Source organism: Triturus cristatus, chromosome 2_2, assembly GCF_964204655.1.
Source record: "Triturus cristatus chromosome 2_2, aTriCri1.1, whole genome shotgun sequence".
Classification (NCBI taxonomy): Eukaryota; Metazoa; Chordata; class Amphibia; order Caudata; family Salamandridae; genus Triturus; species Triturus cristatus.
This window is the reverse complement of record NC_140582.1, coordinates 1,258,627,728-1,258,647,822: the sequence shown is the minus strand read 5'-3', so window position 1 is coordinate 1,258,647,822 and position 20,095 is coordinate 1,258,627,728. Positions and strand designations below refer to the sequence as shown.

General features: G+C 48.2%; 1 protein-coding gene across 1 annotated transcript; it reads right to left on the bottom strand.

Moving 5' to 3' along the window:
• Window positions 1-3,115: 3,115 nt before the first annotated feature.
• Window positions 3,116-19,814, bottom strand: LOC146863550 (vomeronasal type-2 receptor 116-like). The gene is made up of 2 exons (XM_085643017.1): window positions 19,697-19,814; window positions 3,116-4,020 (listed from the first exon to the last, which is right to left on the bottom strand). The coding sequence occupies exon 2, from the start codon at window positions 4,016-4,018 to the stop codon at window positions 3,116-3,118; it is 903 nt and encodes a 300-aa protein (XP_085499143.1). The 5' UTR covers window positions 4,019-4,020; window positions 19,697-19,814.
• Between the last annotated feature and the right edge of the window lie 281 nt (window positions 19,815-20,095).

The following is a 20,095-nucleotide window of genomic DNA, read 5'->3' as shown; positions in this document are numbered from 1 at the left end:
TCTGGCCTGTACTCCCTTTTCTGGTGCAGGCTGTTGTCCGACTTTACACCAGGTCAGAGCAGGTGTTAAATTCCTGCTGCTAATCCACCTTATCACCTGTTTTGGGATCTTATCACCGAACTGGCTGGCCATTGAGAATGTTGCAGAGTGGTGTTGTCGCTGCTTTTTGCACGGGAACGCCTACTCTGCATCTCATTAGCGATAGTAGCAGGGGTCATCTGTGGCGATGTTTTTTGTGGCTGCTATCGCAGGTAAACTGATGATATGGGCTGTTAGCACAAACTTATGAATGGCGCAATAAATTTATTGCAACTTTGGCTGCGATAAAGTGCCGTTAACTCTGCGATAAATCCTTGAGAATATGTCCCATAGAAATATGGCTGCCTGATGTATCCCATCAGAATACTGTGTGGTTCGGCACCAGTATCAGTGGAGAGATGGAGATAGCCTTCGAGGACTGATCAATTCAGTTTATAAAAATCTGTATTCAGTTATAAATTATATATTAAATACTGTACACAGAGAAACTGCACCTAAACTAACTTTCAAATTAAGATGTAATGCATTATAATTTTGTAATCCTTAAACACAAACCTTTGCAAAGATAACACATTACATTGCCAGATGTCAAGCATTTGCTATGGAGTAAATGCATCAGCCACACATTTTAAAAAGCCTGCTCACAATGTTTACTGCGTCAGCTCGATAAAGAAAGCACATTGCATTAGACGTATCCTCAGTGGACGCGTTCATCAACACGTCTATTAAAAGATGTTCTGCATCTCCAATGAATACCTACAGCACCTGCTTCAGTAACTTCTTGTAGCGATATCACAGCAGCTGCCCATCAAATCTCAGGCACGAAACTGGTTCATGCAAAAGGACGTGTAAATTCTTATTTCGTATAGGCTCAAAACCGAGGGCCAAATTTAAAAATGTTTCATGCAACGCAGCAAGGCAACTTACAGCGCTGCGTTGCATGAAAGGGAGAGGGCAAAAATGTGCCGTATCTACAAAGACATGATGCGCTTCTGCTCTCTCATACCACTGGGACACTTAAGGTAGCCTAGTCCATGTTCACGGTTGCAGCTTTACAAGGTTAATTGTTGTTTTGCAGGAAGAGTCACCTTTCTGCACAAAGCAATCCCTCAAGGAAATAATGAGAAGAAAAGATGTTTCTCCTCATTGCGCCATCCTGTGGAAGGTGCAGCAATTTCACACAATCCCAGCCTTACAAACCTTTGAAATCTGTGGGTGAATGCACAGGAACGCCCATACTGTACCCTCAGAACGCCTCCCAGAATGAAATGTAATGCACTGCGGCACAAGCCACTGCATTGCGTTACATTTCTTTATAAAGCCATGCCTTTGTAAACGTCTTCTAGCATTTTGTGTTGTGGCTTCACCACAAACGTGGCGCAACCAAGACGCAAAATATTAGTAAATCTGGCCCCAACCGTATAGCTCACTGGACCGGCAAATATCCCCCAGTAACAAACAACCACTTCTACGTGATTCACTGTAGGAGACGTCTATCACCTGTGGTAGCTATAAGTAAGATATGCATACTCTGATATTACTGCTCGGCTAACCCGGCAATGAGTAAATAATGGATTGGTGAAATAAATAAAATAGAGTCATATTAACAAATCGTTTATAGATTACAAAACGCCTGTGCTCCTTGACATTTGGGGTTGCTTCCTGCCCAAAAACAATCCTGCCTGTTCCGCAGGCACCATTGCACCATGATGCAAGGGTGTCTGCATTTGAGATAGGCAGCAGATTGTGCGTCAGTGCAGGTAGAGACCAGGAATGTGCATTGTGTGGAAGTATGCTAGATCTGGCCCTTGGTCTCCATTCATCCACACAGGGATGAGAGATTGGTAGAAACAAGGGAGAGACATTCTAACTATTGCATTGATCTCTGACAGCCGTCTAGTTCATGTGACACCTCAGCTCTTCCTACACATACAGCAGTGTGACCTCACAGAAACAACCCCCATATCCTGAAGAAAGTATGGATAGAACACCAATACCAAAGTAAAACATTTAGGATTCCAGCTGTTACTAAAGCATAACAGAGAAGCAGCAGAGACGCAGACAGGAAACTTGTAGCATCGATGATGGTGTCAGAGGTTGATAGTGCGCGGTTTGTGCCGCCGGGTTCCATATTATATAAAGGCACGCCTGATTAAACTACTCAGACTAAGTAAATGGTATCTCTCATCTACTACCTTTAAACGCCAATGGAAGTGTTACCTGCAGTATTTCCGATAACCTCCTTTATCCAAATATCACAAATAATATGTTTTCCTTTATTTTTCTTTATTGTCTGCTATCCATGATAATGTGTGCTACGAACATGTTATATAATATGGACACACTGTAAGAAATAGTTCAGACTCACCATACACAGGTCATTCTGGTCTGGAAAAATCCATTTCAATAATGAAATATAACAGCAAAAAGAAATTGGATTAATAAAATGAATGAATTAATTAACAAATACTCTGCTCTGAATGTAGTACAACTTGGGGACTGATTGCGATGTCGGGCGGAAAGCCTCCTCTCGGCAGTCTGAATCTCCTCCATCGCACCATATCTCTTCCGACCAACTCATCGGTTTACATTCCAACCACCCGATTACGATGTTCGCGGTCGGAATATAAATTGGTTGGTCAATTCTGAATCGGTTCCGAGCGACTTGTGGAGTATTTGTGTTGGTCGGAACCGCATTGTACACCCCTATGGACAGCGTTTCCGCCCATGGTATTACAATGTCGTTTTCCAACAGCCTTTCTGTGTTGGCCTGTCTTACAGGAAAAGGCTGTTGGAAAGTGACTTTGGGGGCCCCTGGTAGGGCCCTCTTGGCCCGTGGCCTAAGGTTGATGGAAGAGGGGGTACCTAAGGGACCCCCCTGTAAAACACTGCACTCTGTTGCAGGCACCATGGGGTGGCTGCCACAGGGTGCAGGGTTTTCTGCAAACACCCCATTTTCTCATAGGAGCCTGTGTTACAATTTTTTTGACTCAATTTTCTGCCTCCCAACCCCCACCAAGAAAATGCAATAGTTTACCATTTTATTAGTAGTGAGATTTAAACTTCTGGTATCAAATTATAAATGGCTACATAAAGTTAAACGTTCTCTTGTGTTAATATCTTGCTTGAATAGAATGATATAACATTTGGGAATGAATATACAGCCCAGTAGTCCCGCGCTAGAAGTCAAGATGGCAAAGATCTCCACGGCCACCATGTACCTGCCCTTCGTGCTGACATAAGCCGGGATGAAGGAGACCCAGACGCTGCAGAACACCAGCATGCTGAATGTGATGAACTGAGCTTCGTTGAATTTATCTGGGAGGTTTCTGGCTAGGAAAGCCACAGCGAAGCTGGCAAAGGCCAAGAGGGCCATGTAACCAATCACAGTGTAGAAGGCAGTGATAGAGCCCATGTCACACAGCAGGATCTTCTTTCCAGTCTCAGAGTGCATGTCAGTGCCAGGGTAAGGTGGAGAGGTGAGCAGCCAAGAGACACAGATTGCCACTTCTCCCAGTGTACACAAGAGGACCACAGAGCCAGACATCCGGGGTCCCAGCCATCGACTCAATTTGCTGCCAGGCCTGGTGGCATTAAAGGCAATCACTACAGTGATGGTTTTTGCTAAAACACAAGAAACAGCAACAGTAAAAATAATCCCAAATGTAGCCTGTTGGATCAGACAAATGAATGGTGCAGGCTGCCCAATAAATAAGAGAGAGCAGAGAAAGGCCAACGTTAGCGAGACAAGGAGTGTGTAGCTGAGATCACGGTTGTTGGCCTTCACTATTGGGGTGCCCCGATGTCTGATAAAGATTCCCAGGGCTCCAGCAGTGGCCACGGAGAAGATAATGGCCACAGTGGCCAACATCACACCTAGGCTATCGCTGTATGAGAGGAATTCAATGACCTTCAGGAGGCATCCATCCTTCCTGTCATTCGGCCACTGGTTCTCGGGGCACTGCATGCAGTTTTCCATGTCTGCAATAAAGTAAAAATTATATCAGCCATTTACACTCTTTCAAACTGTTACAAATAGTCAGTTAGTAATGTAAGAAAACATATTCCCATATTACTTTGAGAATGTTTTATTGGAAAAATAAAGTGATCATTTTTTACATCTTTAGATAGAAGGATCAGTGTCTGATTTTGGTTTCTGCTGTTCTAATGCAATCACGTGATGATCACACCTCCCACCCTGAAAACCCAGACAGGAAACTGGCAGTAACACTGCTCCAGGTAGAACAGATCCCAGGGGTTGGCTGAAGATTGTTGGAGAACTGCTGAAGGAGCACAAAGCTATTTATTTTAAAGTTATGTGGATTGCCCTGTGAATTTATGCACTTAATAGTGGAAGCCCTGTGGTGTTTGAACACACCACGCATGTAGACAAAACATGTCACCACTCCAAGCACCTAACGTGAACTCATAAATCAACACCTAGGGGCCGAGTATGATGTTGGGTGGAAAAATTCCGGGAGACACCATCTCAAAATCGGGAACCGACCGACTCGCGTTTGACGGTTCTGCATGATCGATTAAGATGCTTCCGAACTCCAATGAAAGCCTGTGTTCTAACCGACAACACAGGCTCTAATGGTAAAAATGGGTGTCTGTCGAAAACCATATGGTGCCTGCCACACTGTGCATGGTTTTACAGGGCGGTCTCTTGGGTAACCCTAATGGCCCCAACCAGAGAACTCAGGCGGAAGGGGGGGCCTGCTATGGGCCCCCAAAGTCAGTTTCTGACAGACTTTTTGTGTTGGACAGGCCGCCATAGAGCAATATGGATCAGCTCTGAGTGGTCGCAGACTCTACAAGTCAGTCGGAACCGATTCGCTATGCGCTGGGGGTATGGCGTGTACATGCGGGGGGCTGGGGGTACGGCGCGTACATGCGGGGCGCTGGGGGTACGGCGCTTACATGCGGGGGCTGGTGGTATGTGCTGGGGGTACGGCGCATACATGCGGAGGGCTGGGGGTATGGCGCGTACATGCGGGGGCTGGGGGTATGTGCTGGGGGTACGGCGCATACATGCGGGGGCTGGGGGTATGTGCTGGGGGTACGGCGCGTACATGCGGGGGCTGGGGGTATGTGCTGGGGGTACGGCGTGTACATGCGGGGGCTGGGGGTACGGCACGTACATGCGGGGGCTGGGGGTATGTGCTGGGGGTACGGCGCGTACATGCAGGGGGCTGGGGGTACGGCGTGTACATGCGGGGGCTGGGGGTATGTGCTGGGGGTACGGCGCGTACATGTGTGGGGCTGGGGGTACGGCACATACATGCGGGGGCTGGGGGTATGTGCTGGGGGTATGGCGCGTACATGCGGGGGTCTGGGGGTACGGCACGTACATGCGGGGGCTGGGGGTATGTGCTGGGGGTACGGCGCGTACATGCGGGGGCTGGGGGTACGGCGCGTACATGTGGGGGGCTGGGGGTAAGGCACATACATACGGGGGGTTCGGCGCGTACCGGGCCCTTTTTCCTCATGCATCACGGCATACTTAGCTTTTCCAGCACTTTTTGGCTCCCGTAAAAAATTGCCGTGCGGAGTGCTGTGGGTACGAATCGGACTTGCTACTCCGTAAAACGCTGCCTGACTCCGTGCGGACGTCGCCTACACGCTGTCCCGGATCGGACTTGTATGTATTTTTTAGCCGCACGGTGTTTTTTACGAATCGTACGGAAATGGTATTTCTGTACGATTGGTACTTGCATGTTTGTAAGGTGGTTTTCCCGGGTACGAGTCGTACGGAGAAAACGGTCTGTACGACGATTCGTACCCGGGTTTTACAGGATCGGCATCGACACCAAAATGTATCCCCAAAAATAAATTAGCACAATTAAAACTATTAAATATCAGTTAAAAACATTATTAAATACAAAATAATCATTCATTTATTATAAATAAATTACTTCGCACTCCATTCCCCTATAAAACCATAACCTGCTACGGAACTAAAAACCACAAAATTTAATTTAATAACTGCAAAAAATGTAACACAGATATTAAAAACCATAAACAATACTTACACAAAAAATACATCACATACATTTAAAATATATACTAAAATAAATAACACTAATTAAAAAATAAACGATATTTTAAACAAAAAAATGTTTGCAAATGATATTAAAGACTTCTATATTTGAAAAATCAATATTACTTACCCTAAAATCGATATTCTTGTCCACGATATTCTTGCTCACAATATTTCTGTGTCACAATATTTCAGACTCGATATTTTGTCTGAATACCTTCGAGTGCTGCTTATGTATTTGGGAAGATATATTCAGTCGAATGATCTTGTTACAATTGAGATGTAGGAATGCAAGGGTGGGGCTGTCCTCCTAATGAAGAGACAAGTGCACTGGTACTCACTGCATAGTTGATCTCTTCCTTCAGGAATAGAGGCATGCTTACAAGCCACATCATGCATTCCTTAGCATATGAAAGAGAAAGTAAAAGCCACGTCCTAGACTGTTGTCACAACATAAGAGGGTGGTCTGCTCTTTGGCTTTTGAATTGCTCTTCATGCATCTTTGATTTGTAACCTTGTGTAATGGGTGACTCTTACAGTGCTCTAAGGATAGGAGCCATCACTGTGACTAGACTGTTGTCATCTTACCAGTGGAGACGCATACAGGTGAGGACCTTGGCCTCTTCTACACTTGAGTAGGGCAAACCAAGTAGGCAAAGCATGTTTTACTTGTTGTAAGTAAGAGGTAAGTTTACCAGCTTGTCAGAAGTATGTCTGACCTGCTTAATGAAGTGGAATGGCTCCTTATGTGAACCTTTTGGTCTTGTGACCCGCATTAACTATAACAGGTAACCAGACTTCTACTACCAGGCGGTAACATCATAGTAAAGGGTCCACCAACACTAACCATGGAATTCACATGGGTGATCGGTCAAATTGCTGTGTAAACATTGTATAGAAAATGTAAAACTCTCCTTTGTTTCCTGCTTATTTCCTATTAACAGATGTTGACGTGGAGTTACATTTGACCATATGTCCACAAAATACATCATATTAATTTGTCAGGTTTGTATGACACTGTACGTCACTGCACAATAGACAATTGAGTTAATACGAAAAGACACATTTCAGGTATTATTACTCATCCCCTTCATGCTTTCGATCATGTCATTGACATGGCAGGAGTGCGCATTATGACACATCAGGTGATGACAAGGTAAAGTATAACAAATAAAAACAATGCTGGTTTATGAGCAGTGAGGGTGTGGTACTTTAGGAGAACTCCCCTGAAGTCACCAACCTCCAGATCCGAGGAATCTCTTTTTCAGGTTGCGCCAGCCCTCACCCATCAAGGTGGCATGCTTCATCATTGGGCCATGCCCCATGTTTGGTCTGATGTGCAATGCCCAACTGGCTCCATGTTGAATCCCTTTTCTGGAGACCTTTTTTGGAGATCAAAGGACCCTAAAGTTGAGGTTCCATTTTATGGTCTGGCTTGACAGCACAGCTGTCAGCAAACAGATACATGAGAATCAACAGGAGAGGGGCTTTGGCTTCCTCATGAGTTGGGATACAGGAGGACATGTTTTGATCGGGCAGAAGTTGAGTGCTTTCTCATAAAAAGTTCTTGCCCTCCATGCAATTGTGATAATTTCCTTTATTTATACAGCTTCCTGAGCTTGAATTTTCAGTGGTACACACGACATTGTAATACTTTTAAAGTGTCCTAGATAACTAGATAAGTTGCAGTATTTTTCTTTGAAGGTGGCACAGATGGGAGTAGGTCAATCATTAACCTACATGGGGGCATATTAACAAGCCAGGCGATACAATTATCGCCGCTTTAGCGGCAGAAAACTGCCGCTAAAACGGCGATAATGGGCTTGATAATATGCTCTATGGAATTCCATTTGAAGCCCATGTTAGATGTCCTTCACATCTAACATGGGCTTCAATTGGAATTCCGTAGAGCATATTATCAAGCCCATTATCGCCGTTTTAGCGGCAGTTTTCTGCCGCTAAAACGGCGATAATTTTATCACCTGGCTTGATAATATGCCCCATGGACTTTTAGATCTGGCTTGTCAGTGCAAATGAAAAAGTGAACAAGAAAAGAGAACTTTCAGCATCCTACTGAGAGAGAGACTTAGGGGCTGATTACAGTGACGGGGAGACCGCCAGCGACAGGCTGTCAGAGGCGGTCTCCCTGTCATCGTAACCAACTTTACCGCCCACCATAATATGATGGCGGAGGGACGTGTGGCGGTCATAAAGACCGACCGCTACGCATCCGACAGGCTCCTTGAGCCTGCCAGTGCGGTGGAGGGGCTTGTAGTCCCTTCAATGCTGGCGGTTCCTACCAGGAACCGCTGTAGGGATTGCGATGTCCCTTTCCTGCCAGCAGTTTAATGCGAATAACCCGCCATGAAAAGGCTGGCGGAAATGGACATTGGGGGCCCGTAGTGGGCCCTCTTCCCCCCTGGCCCTTGGTTGTGGGTGTTGGGGGACACCTATGTTGCCCCCCTACATATCCCTGTACCATGTGCAGGGGTATGTAACATGTGCCGTTTTTACATTTCCGCGGGTGCTGCAGCCAGCAACACCCACCGCAATTTAAGATATGGGCATTTCAACCACCGTGGTGGAGGTCGCATTGTAATGCCTACTATGGGATCGCCGGCAGCATGTCAGGTGGTCTCAATCCACTGAAGTCCGTCCGCCTTTGTAATCAGCCCCTTAAACCCCAATTCACAAAAGTAAAGTTAGACCAAAGGTCTAATTTAGACCACAAGTTTAGCTTTACTACTTTTCGTTATTCACAAAGGTAAGTTGCTACTAGTAGCTTTACTACTACTAATTTTACCAGTTGCAACTTTACTACTAGTAACTTTACTACTAGTATGTTTACTAATAGTAAAGGTGCTTGTAGTAAATAATCTTTATAAATACGGGAAAGTAGTAAAGTTAGACTTTTGGTCTAAGTTAGACTTTTGGTCTAACTTTACCTTTGTGAATTGGGCCCTTAGAGTTTAGGTCTAAACTTAGGGGCATATTTACAACAAAGTGGCAAAGCATTTCGTTAAGTCAAGAAGGCTAACAACACGCTCTGTCACTTTGGAAACGCAGGGCTGCACCATATTTACAACAATATGGTGCAGTTCTCAATCAATCAGGGAATTGTAAGCACGCTACTCACCCGTGAGGGTCTCAAGGCACTGAGGGGGGATCCACAGTTCTGTTTAGTAAAAGAGCCAGGTCTTGAGGGTCTTCCTGAAGGTGTTCAGGGAGGGGGCGCGTCTGATGTCTGCCGGTAACTCATTCTAGATCTTGGCTGCAATGTGAGGATTTTGAAAGTGACTCTTTTCTCCATGGGGAGCCAGTGGAGACTTCATAGGTGTTGACTGATGTGTTCGCATTGGGGGATGCTAAGAATGAGTCTGGCGGCGGTGTTCTGTATTGTCTGGAGTTTGTGGAGTAGGGAGTTGTTGATGCCGGCGTAGAGTGCGTTTCTATAGTCCAGTCTTCTGTTGATGAGTACGTGGGTGACTGTGTTCCTTGACTCAGGGGGGATCCACTTGAAGGTCTTGTGGAGGATGTGGAGGGTGTTGAAGCAGCTGGAGGTGACGGCGTTGACCTGTCAATTCATGGTGAGTGATGAATCGAGTACGATGCAGAGGTTCTTGGTGTGGTCTGAGGGGGTAGGTGGGGTTCCGAGGGCGGTCGGCTACCAGGTGCTGTCGCATGTCGAAGGGGTGGTACCGACAACGAGGACTTCTGTCTTCTCGACATTGAGCTTCAGGCAGCTGTTGGTCATCCAGACTGTGATGTCTTGCATTCCTTTCTGGAAGTTGAGTTTGGCAGTGGTGGGGTCTTTGGTGAGGGAGAGGATGAGCTGGGTGTCGTCAGCCTAGGATACAATGTTGAGGCTGTGTTGTCGGATGATGGCTGCGTGGGGGGCCATGTAGATGTTGAAGAGGGTGGGGCTCAGGGATGAACCCTGTAGGACTCCACAGGTGATTTTCGTGGGGTCGGAGAGGAAGGGTGGGAGTCTGATCCTTTGGCTTCTTCCGGTGAGGAATGATCGGATGTAGTGCAAGGCTGTTCCTTGTATGCCTGTGTCGTGTAGTCTGGCGACTAGTGTGCGCTAGGAGACGGTGTCAAAGGCCGCTGAGAGGTCGAGTAGGAAGAGGGCTGTGGAGTGGCCTTGGTCCAGGAGGGTGCGGATGTCATTTGTGGCGGCGAGTAGGGCAGTCTCTGTGCTGTGGTTGCTTCGGAATCTGGATTGGGACGGGTCGAGGACGGCGTTCCCTTCAATGAATCGTGTCAGTTTCCTGTTGACTGTTTTCTCTGCAACTTTGGCTGCGAAGGGGAGGAGCGAGATGGGCCAATAATTCTTGAGGTCGGTGGGGTTAGCAGTGGGCTTCTTGAGCAGAGGTCCGACTTCTGCGCACTTCCAGTCGTCTGGGAAGGTGCCTGTTTTGAAGGTGGTGTTGATGGTGCGTTATAGTTCGGGTGCGATGGCAGATGTGGCTCTGTGGTAGATGTGAGGAGGGCAGGGGTCAATGGGGCCCCCAAGTGGATGCTTTTCATGGTCTTCGGCCGTGATTGGTGTCCAGTTGAAATTGGTAGGCTGACTGGTGTTTCTGGGGGGGCGGGGGTTCTTCTCCAGGCTTCTGCAGGTACGTCTGGCTTCTTGGAGAGTGGTGGTGAACCAGGCAGCTTTCCTGGGGCGTTGTCTGTCGGGGTTGCATAGCGGGGCTAGCTTGTCTGCGCAGTCGGAGATACAGGTGTGGACTTCTCTGGCTGTGTCGTTTGCATTGGGTGCCAAGGTGTGGTTGTCTCGGGTGAGGGTGGAGTTAAGTTGCTTGTCAGTAACCTTGCTCCAGTTCCTTCGTTGTGGGCGTGGGGCTGGTCTGGGCGCCTTGGGTTTGTTGATGGTGAAGTGTACGCAGTGGTGGTCGGTCCATGGCGGCTGAATTGGATGCTGTTTCCTGCTGCGAAGATGGGGTCGAGGGTGTGTCCTGCTCTCTGGGTCGGTGTGTTGATGAGTTGTTTAAGTCCGATACTGGAGAGGTTGTCACGAAAGATAGTGGAGTTGGGGTCGCTGGGGTTGTCGATGTAGAAGTTCAGGTCTCCAATGAGTATGTAGTTTGTTGAGGCGATGGCGTGGGGTGCGATGAAGTCGGTGATGGTGGTGGCGAAGGGAGTTCAGGGGTCAGGGGTCTGTAGACGAGGGTTCCTTGGAGTGTGGCTTTGCGGTTGTTCTGTATGTGGAAGTGCAGGTGTTCGGCAGAGGGGAAGGTTTCGCTGGAGGTGGTGAGGCGGAGGGTGCTCTTGTGGGTGATGGCGAGGCCCCCTCCGGGTGGCTGGGGTGGTCTTTTCTCTGGATCTTGTATCCAGCTGATGTCGGGGGCGGAGGATGTGTTGGTCCAGGTCTCTGTGAAGAAGGCGATGTCGAGCAAGAAAGAGTCGAGTAGGTTCAAGATTTCCATGGCGTGTTTGTGTATGAAGGAGAATACATTTTAGGGTGTCGCCGGTGCTGGTGTTGGCGGTGTTGGAGGCCGGGGTGGCAGAGAGGGTCTGGTGGCAGTGGAGGCAGGAGAACTGGCCATGGGTCGTGTTCGGCTAAGTCTTCCAGGGTTGAGTGAGAGGAGGGTGGTAGCAATGGGTAATGGGAGGTCTAGGGTTCCTGACGCTGGCTGCAGTTGGGGCGGGGACGCGGACGGGCGCAGACAGGCTTGCCTTTGGCGAGCCGTCGGAGCACCAGCGGCGCGCCCGCTGCTTGCCCGCTGCGCTCGTCTGCTGCTTTACCGCACAGTGGCCGCCATTAAGTAGGGGAGATGGTACAGAGGAGAGGCTGGGGGGCGGGAGCAGGGGAATTCTGGGGGGGAATTCCCTGGGGCAATTCTGGGGGGGGAGGGGTCGCAGGGGCAGCAGTAGCAAAAGGCGAAAAGACCAGGCACTCACAAGAAAAAAAAAGAGTAGTGGAATTAGAGCAAGACACAGATGGGCACAATAACAGTGGCACAACAGGGAAAAATTAAGAAAAAAAATGGCTGAGAAAGGTTACCGTGGTTGCAGGCAGTCTGGTCCCCGTTGGAGTGGGCAGCAGGAGTGGACAGCAGCCTTGAACCTCCCAAGGAGGAGGTCGGGGTCTGGAGGCAAGACATGGTACAGCAGTGCTGTGGGTAGAGACTGGACCTAGACCTAGACCGAGGTTCAGCTTGCAGGTGAAGCCCTGTACGGAAGCCTAAGCCTCGGTCCCCATCTGGTGGTGGACTAGGGTATGTGTTTCAAGTTCAGCTTACAGTTGAAGTCCTGTGCAGAGACCTGAGGCTCGGGCCCCGTCTGGTGGTGGATTGCGGTATGTGTGTCAGGTTCAGCATACAGTTGAATCCCTATACGGGCCCCGTCTGGATGGTGGACTGGGGTATGTGTGTCAGGTTCAGCTAACAGTTGAAGCCCTATATGGAGACCTGAGCCTCGGGCCCCGTTTGTTGGTGGACTAGGGTATGTGTTTCAAGTTCAGCTTACAGTTGAATCCCTGTATGGAGACCTGAGCCACTGGCCCTGTCTGGAGGCAGATTGGGGTATACATGTCAGGTTCAACATGCAGTTGAAGCCCTGTATGGAGACCTGAGCCTCAGGACTCATCTGGTGGTGGACTGGGGTATGCGTGTCAGGTTCGGCTTACAGTTGAAGCCCTGTACGGAGACCTGAGCCTCGGGCCTCGTCAGGTGGTGGATTAGGGTATGTGTGTCAGGTTCAGCTTACAGTTGAATCCCTATACGGGCCCCGTCTGGATGGTGGACTGGGGTATGTGTGTCAGGTTCAGCTAACAGTTGAAGCCCTATATGGAGACCTGAGCCTCGGCCCCCGTCTGTTGGTGGACTCGGGTATGCGTGTCAGTTTCAGCTTAAGGCTGAAGAAGTATATGGAGACCTGAGCCTCTGCCCTGTCTGATGGTGGATTGCGGTATGTGTGTAAGGTTCAGCTGAGAGTTGAAGTCCTTAACAGAGATCTGAGCCTCGGGCCCTGTCTTGTGGTCAATTGGGGTATGTGTGTCAGGTTCAGCTTACAGTTTATTCCCTATATGGAAACCTGAGTGTCGGGCCACGTCTGTTGGTGGACTGGGGTATGTGTGTCAGGTTCAGCTTGCAGTTGAAGCCCTGTTTGGTGACCTGAGCCTCGGACCCCGTCTGGTGGTGGACAGGGATGTGTGCCAGGTTTAGCTTGCAGGTGAAGCCCTGTACGGAGACCTGAGCATCAGTCGCTTTCTTTTGGTGGACTGGGGTATGTGTTTCAGGTTCAGCTTACAGTTGAAGCGTTGTACAGAGGCCTGAGCCACAGGCCCTGTCTGGTGGTGAATTGGGGTACAGATGTCAGGTTCAGCTTACAGTTGAATACCTGTACGGAAATTTGAGCCTCGGACGCTGCCTGGTGGTGGACTGGGGTATGTATATCAGGTTCAGCTTGTAAGTGAAGCCTTGTATGGAGACTTTAGCCTCGGGCCCCGTCTAGTGGTGGACTGGGGTATCCGTGTTAGGTTCCGCTAACAGTTGAAGCCATGTACGGAGACCTGAGCCTCAGTCCCATTTGGTGGTGGAATGGGGTATGCTTGTCAGATTCAGCCTACGGCTGAAGCCCTATGTGGAGACCTGAGCCTCGTGTCTCGTCTGGTGGTGGACTGGGGTATGTGTGCCAGGTTCGGCTTACAGTTGAGCCCTGTACGGAGACCTGAATCCAGTCAGAATCTGGTGGTTGACTAAGGTATGTGGGTCAGGTTCTGTGAGGTCAGTCTGGTCTCTGGCAGGTTTTAGTAACATGCAAATGTTTTGTGATAGCACCCACTTCTCCCTTGCCTTGAGAAAACTCTCAAGCAGGTCGTGTATGACCACAGTGGTGACATTTTTGAAGAACTCATCCGGAAATCTGACCCCGCCCGGGGCTTTTGCCTGTGACAGCATGCACAGTGTAGCGTGTAGTTCTTCTAATTCAATGGGCACGTCAAGTTCCTCAGCTGCTGCCTCCCTGACCACGGGGAACCTCAACCCCTCCAGAAACATCCTATACCATTTAGGTGCTATCTCAGGGTCTGCAGTATACACTCGCTCCAGATGTTCCCTAAATGCAGTCACACTTCCTGCCCTGGTAGTAACGCTAGTGCCGTCTGGGGTAAACAATTGCGGCATGTAGGAAAGTAGGATCTGCTTTAATTGTTACCTCCACTTTTTGCTGGTGTTCAACTGTTTTACGACTAGTCTGACCTGGAAGCCACTAATCAGGACCCCAGACACTGGGCTTCCTCCCTAAATTGGTTATGGTGAGTACCTTGGTACATTCCTATTTGGCTACTGGGGCACCCTAGTAAGTCCCTAGTATATGGTACTAAGGTACCTAGGGCATGGGTACCCCAGAGATCCTGTATGTGCTGCAGCATGTATTATGCCACCCGGGGGGACCCTCCAAACTTCCACTACAGGCTTGCCGTTGCAGTGAGTTGGGGCATGCAACACTCACAAGAGATATACGTTTCCTTATATCTCCCACTCACTGCACTTGAGACTCCTAAGTCATCCTTCTAGCAGGTCTTCCAGTCCTGAAGGCAGGGTGCTCGGTCCTAAGTGTGAGGGTGCCCCTGCATGAGCAGGACACCCCTACAGCCTACGGAGTCCATTTTCCTGGGTTGTAAGTGTATGAGCCATATAATCCATAGAGGGGCACTGCGTCATTACTCAATGACCATCTATAAACTGGCTGGAACGAACCAGGGCATGTTTGGTATCAAACATGTTGGAATCATACCCCAACACCGTATCCGGTGTTGGAGGTGTGATTCCATCCACGGTAGGGCCTCTCCAGGAGGCCATCCGTGCTCCCGGGACCCATCTGAAAGAGCCTCACAGCAACCTAGGGCTGCTGCCGACCCCCGACATGATTCTGCCCTTCTGCTGTTGGGCCAAGCCTGAGCATGGGAAGGTAGGATAATAGGTTTTTTGTCACAGGGAGGAGTGACCTCCTCCCAGACAGGACATAGCGTATTGGGCTGGGGTGAGGGCACTGGCCAGCTCCACTTTGTCTGCTGGATGGGCACATTTGGTGCCCTCCTTGCATACTCCAGTTCAAGGAGCCATTGACTTCCTGCTCTGGCATGAAACAGGTCAAAGGACAAGGGAGTATATTCCCCACTGTCTGACCCCTCCTCTGGGAGGGAACCCTGTATCGAACCAACTCTCTAGTTAGGGTACTTAAGGGATTACCTGTGGGTGGGTCCCTGGATTCATCGTGGGATTCACTTCAGATCCAATTCCACTTCTTCTTTGACCTTCTGGACATCTTGACCAAGTCGTGCTGACTGTGCCAAACTGATCGTATCGTCCTTTGCTTCCGGACCAAGACTGCAACGGAGAAGACTCTGTCGATTCCTGACCTTGTTGTCCTGCAAGCTCACTGCAACATCAGTGTCCGTGTTCTGTACAGGTTCTGTCCTGGGCCTGTGGACATCTGAGACATCCAAAGGAATCTGCCATGGAGTGAAGGAGTCGCTCCCCTGCATCTGCAGGCACCTCAACAAAATAGACTGGTTTGCCGGACCTAGGCTCACCGGACTCCCTAGGCTCTGCAACACAGGTGGTGGTTCTGCGTTCCCTCGAGGCCTGAGCTGTCCTCTTGTCAAGTTGAGGTCAGCATCCTTCACAGAATGCCCTGGAACTGAACCCCTGTGCACCATGTCGCTGCATCGCTTCAATCACCCGGTGACCGCAACGCTTACCACGACAGGCTCATGTCAACAGAGTCGGACGCATCGGGAGGTTCTCTCAATGAGTCTGTCCCCTCTATAACTGGCCGATGCAGTTGGTTGGACGGACCAGCTCTGTTATCTTCAGCATCGGGCTGAGCTCCGCTTCGTTGTACCCAAACTTGAAGCCTCTTTTCTTAACTTGTTTTCTTGAACTCGAATGGCCTTTTGTCTTCCGTGCCTCCTGGACGGCCCAGTGTGGCATAGTCTCTGTCCCCTCTGCTTTCAGGTACTCTTGGTCTCAAACTCATTTCTGAGTTCAAACAGACTCGTAGCTGTAGTTTTCTGCTGTTCGAGTAGATTTTTACTCGAGCGGCAGCTTTCTCAACGCAGACTGGTAGTTTCCTATCGCGTGCGGTCGCGAGCATACGCGACCACTCGCAATGAGAAACCTGACCTCCCCGCGTTGAGAATCTCGCCGGGTGGTTTATTTTCCACGCTCGCGATTGGCAACTTGATGTTGCTGATCACGAACAAGGAAAAAGTCTCGCCGGGATGTCATTTTGCTTGCTCGGACGGCACAGCAGCGCAGGGGGAATTTAGCAGCCTAGCACCAACGCTGGCATCGTTGCACCATAGTGCAATGGTGTCTGTATTGAGGGGAACATTGTTTATGTACAGGAAGGCCTCCCTTAAACCCATAAGCAACCTTTATTTAAATGACTATTTGTAAGTTTTATGTGTGCTGCTTAATGCAGCACACACTGAGGTTACAAAATGTCATTTCTTTATAAAGATTGTTTATGTATCAGAATGGAGACCTTCCCGCACATAAACAATAATTGGGGTATTGCTGTTTCCATGTGTGCTGCTCAGCACAGCACACATGGAAACACCAAAAACGAGGAGAAATTAAACATTTCTCCTCGTGTTGGCTGTTTAAGACAGGTTTTCCCTGGTCTTAATTTTGGCGCTGCCCCCTATTTACTGCTCCGTAGTAAATGGGGGGCAGAGTCAAAATAAATGGGTGTTTTGGCAGAACGCCCACTGCCACCCATTGCCCTCCCCTTTCACGCTAAGTATATCAGTGCCTTATTTACAAGGCAGCGTTAGGCCACGTTAAGTGGCTTAACGCTGCCTTGTAAATAAGGGAAGCCCCTATTGCCACCACAACGTCACTAAAAGTGATGTTGTGGTGGCGATGGAGGCTTTTTAATATGTCCCTTTTACTTCAGGTCTAAACTTTCACTTCAGGTGTAAAGTTAGATGTCCGGCGTAAAGTTAGACGTTAGGTGTAAAGCTAGACTTTAGGTCTGAACTTGGATGTCTAGTTTAACGTTAGACTTTAAGCCGACGTTTACCATTGTGAATTGGGCCCTGAGGTTTCACTCACATGTTGGTCCCCGAGTGCAGGATTCGATGGAGCCTAGTTTGTGTGCTTGTAATGAAAAAGACTCTTATGACTGGACTCCAGATGCTTGCCTTGTAGGACTCTCGCACTCAATACAATGGGCTAAAGTTGGTTATGGTGACAAGCCCAGGTTAGGGGCTGTGCCTGATTGTTTAGTATGAAAAGATATGACAAAGGCAACAGGTGTGACATATTGATATTGAAAAGCGTATTTTAAAGTCAATCGGCATTAGAGGGCGGATTGTTGTTATTCTGCATTAAAGCCTCAGTGTTTTTTTTGTTTCATGGAATCTCACAGATCACTTTAATAGGCGAGGGTTTTGGTGTTGGGTACCCCCTCTGACACACGAGTATGAGAATTCTTGTTGAGCCCAATTAAAACAGATATTATTTTGCTTAGTCAACTGTCATTTTCTGTAAGTCAGCAGTTTTATGACTCTATTGCAGATGGTTGCCTGTGCTCAGCACAGTCGGCGTGTCATAATCACAGTGATAAACCTTTGATAACAGCTAAAGACCTGATTAGTTGATTAGTTGACTTGGAAAATATATTTCTGTTGCTATAGACCTGATCTGTTTATTATGAAAATGTATCATAAACAATTTGATTGAGAAACGTATGTTAAAATCAGCGCTAGTTTAAGGGTGGGTTTTATCCCTCTATATTGAAGCCTACAGATAGGTATTTTGTTACATGAACTGGCAGATGACCTTTGTAGGCGATGATTTTAGTGTTGGGCACAGCCTCAGACATAGATAGAGGGAGATTTGCACTGTAACAATTCTTGCTAGGATCTCTTGGATATCTGTCAGGATCGTGTAATAAAAATCATTAAATATTACATTACTCCATATATATAAATCTATATTTATTCAGATACATAGAAGGCCTACGGCTCCACTCTGTTCTCCCATTGGTCTGTCTGAGTATCATCACACTCTGCTCCCATCCATGACAGGGACCTGCGTGGGGTAAGAGTTCAGTCTGCATCTCCTTCCTCTCTTTCCCCCTCCCCGCCCCACTGCTGCTTCCAAGAGCAGCCGCCAATGGTGGCTCCACTCTGTTCTACCATTGGTCTGTCTGAGTATCATCCCACTCTGCTCCCATCCATGACAGGGACCTGCGTGAGGTAAGAGTTCACTTTTCATCTCTTCCCTCTCTTTCCCCCTCCCCGCCCCACTGCTGCTTCTGAGAGCAGCCGCCACTGGTGGATCCACTCTGTTCTCCCATTGGTCTGTCTGAGTATCATCACACTCTGCTCCCATCCATGACAGAGACCTGCGTGGGGTAAGAGTTCAGTCTGCATCTCATCCCTCTCTTTCCCCCTCTCCGCCCCACTGCTGCTTCCAAGAGCAGCCGCCACTGGTGGCTCCACTCTGTTCTACCATTGGTCTGTCTGAGTATCATCACACTCTGCGTCCATCCATGACAGGGACCTGAGTGGCATAAGGGTTCAGCCTGATTCTGATCATTTATTTACCAATTCTGATTGGCTCGTTTTCATGCTGTAATTGGTGACTCCCCACTTTGGACTTTCACCGACCCAAGCATTGAGAACCCTACGATCAATGGAATGAGGTGAGGTGGATGGAATTAATGTGAATCTTCTTTAAATGCCAGAATACCAAATGTTCTCTTCTGTGAGGGTGGTTTGAACAATGTCCAGGTGACTCCTGTGGCGGAAGCTTCAGTGCTCTCTGTTTTGAGAAGTAACAGGATGCAATTCCAGATACATCTGACCCCCTTGATGGCATCCGTTACATGATTTTGATTGCAGTGAATGCACAAGGGGTGGTCCTATGACTGCGTTCAGATCAGTGGATTTATTATTGTCTTCCAGGTGTGATGGGGGCATTACCCATTATCTATTACCTTTGTAGGAGGGATGTCACAATGAAGTGGAAGCACCTAGTCTCACACACATTTAATCAGGATAATATAGGCCGTGTCACAAGAGAGTAGTACAGGCTTCTATCATACTTTCCAGAAGACATTTAAGGTAGGTCCTCAAGTGGAGGAGTATCCCTTAATCCTGTTATTCAGGACATACCCTCAAGTCAAGCAGACACCGCATCACCCACCCTGATACATCACACTCCTCCCATCAGAAGGGATCTGAGAGATGAAGCATTTCACACATTGTGGGTGGAAGTACAATGTCTTTTGAACAGCTGATTGCTGTTGTTTTTTTAAATTAAATAATCATCAGAGAAGTGGTTATATTTGTAGTTTGAGTATTGCATGGTGGTAAAGTAGTAATGTTTCTAAGTGTGACTTCTGTGGATTTGTAAAGATCTCTAATATCATGATCCTGCTACTGTGGAAGATGTTACCTGGTATTGTACTTGTTGATGAAAGTGGGTGGTGGTGGGAGTAACAGATCACATACCACATGAACATCCCTATTTCCTACTGTATCAAGTTTTATGTTGCAGGCACAACCCACCTTCTCAACCTTAAATATTTGTTCCCCCTATTATTTGAAGTGTATTTAAGGCTTCAGAGTATGAATGTTTCACTCACCAGTCCTATTTGAAAACTCTCCTTCTGCACACAGCGCACACGTATAGCAGCAAATGGGCTTTTCTGGTATTGGGACTTTGCGGTACCCAGGAAGGCAGCTCTCACTGCAGACAGAGCGGGGAATCTGTGAGGAACAAGAGAGCAGAGAAGCATTACATGTGCAATACTTAATTTGTGCCGTGGCTGCTGGAAGCCAGCCTGAAAGCCATCTTTCACCACTGACATTTATTTCCATTTGAACTCCTCTTTTCAGTCAAGAAAGGATGTAGTACCATGGCCTGCCATGTGCTGGTGCTATGCTAGTTGTCTGCCATCATATAGGCAGACTATTCTTTTTCGGTATTATATAATCATAAGCATTCATTTGTACCAGTTTATAATCACTGTATGTGGCATGTC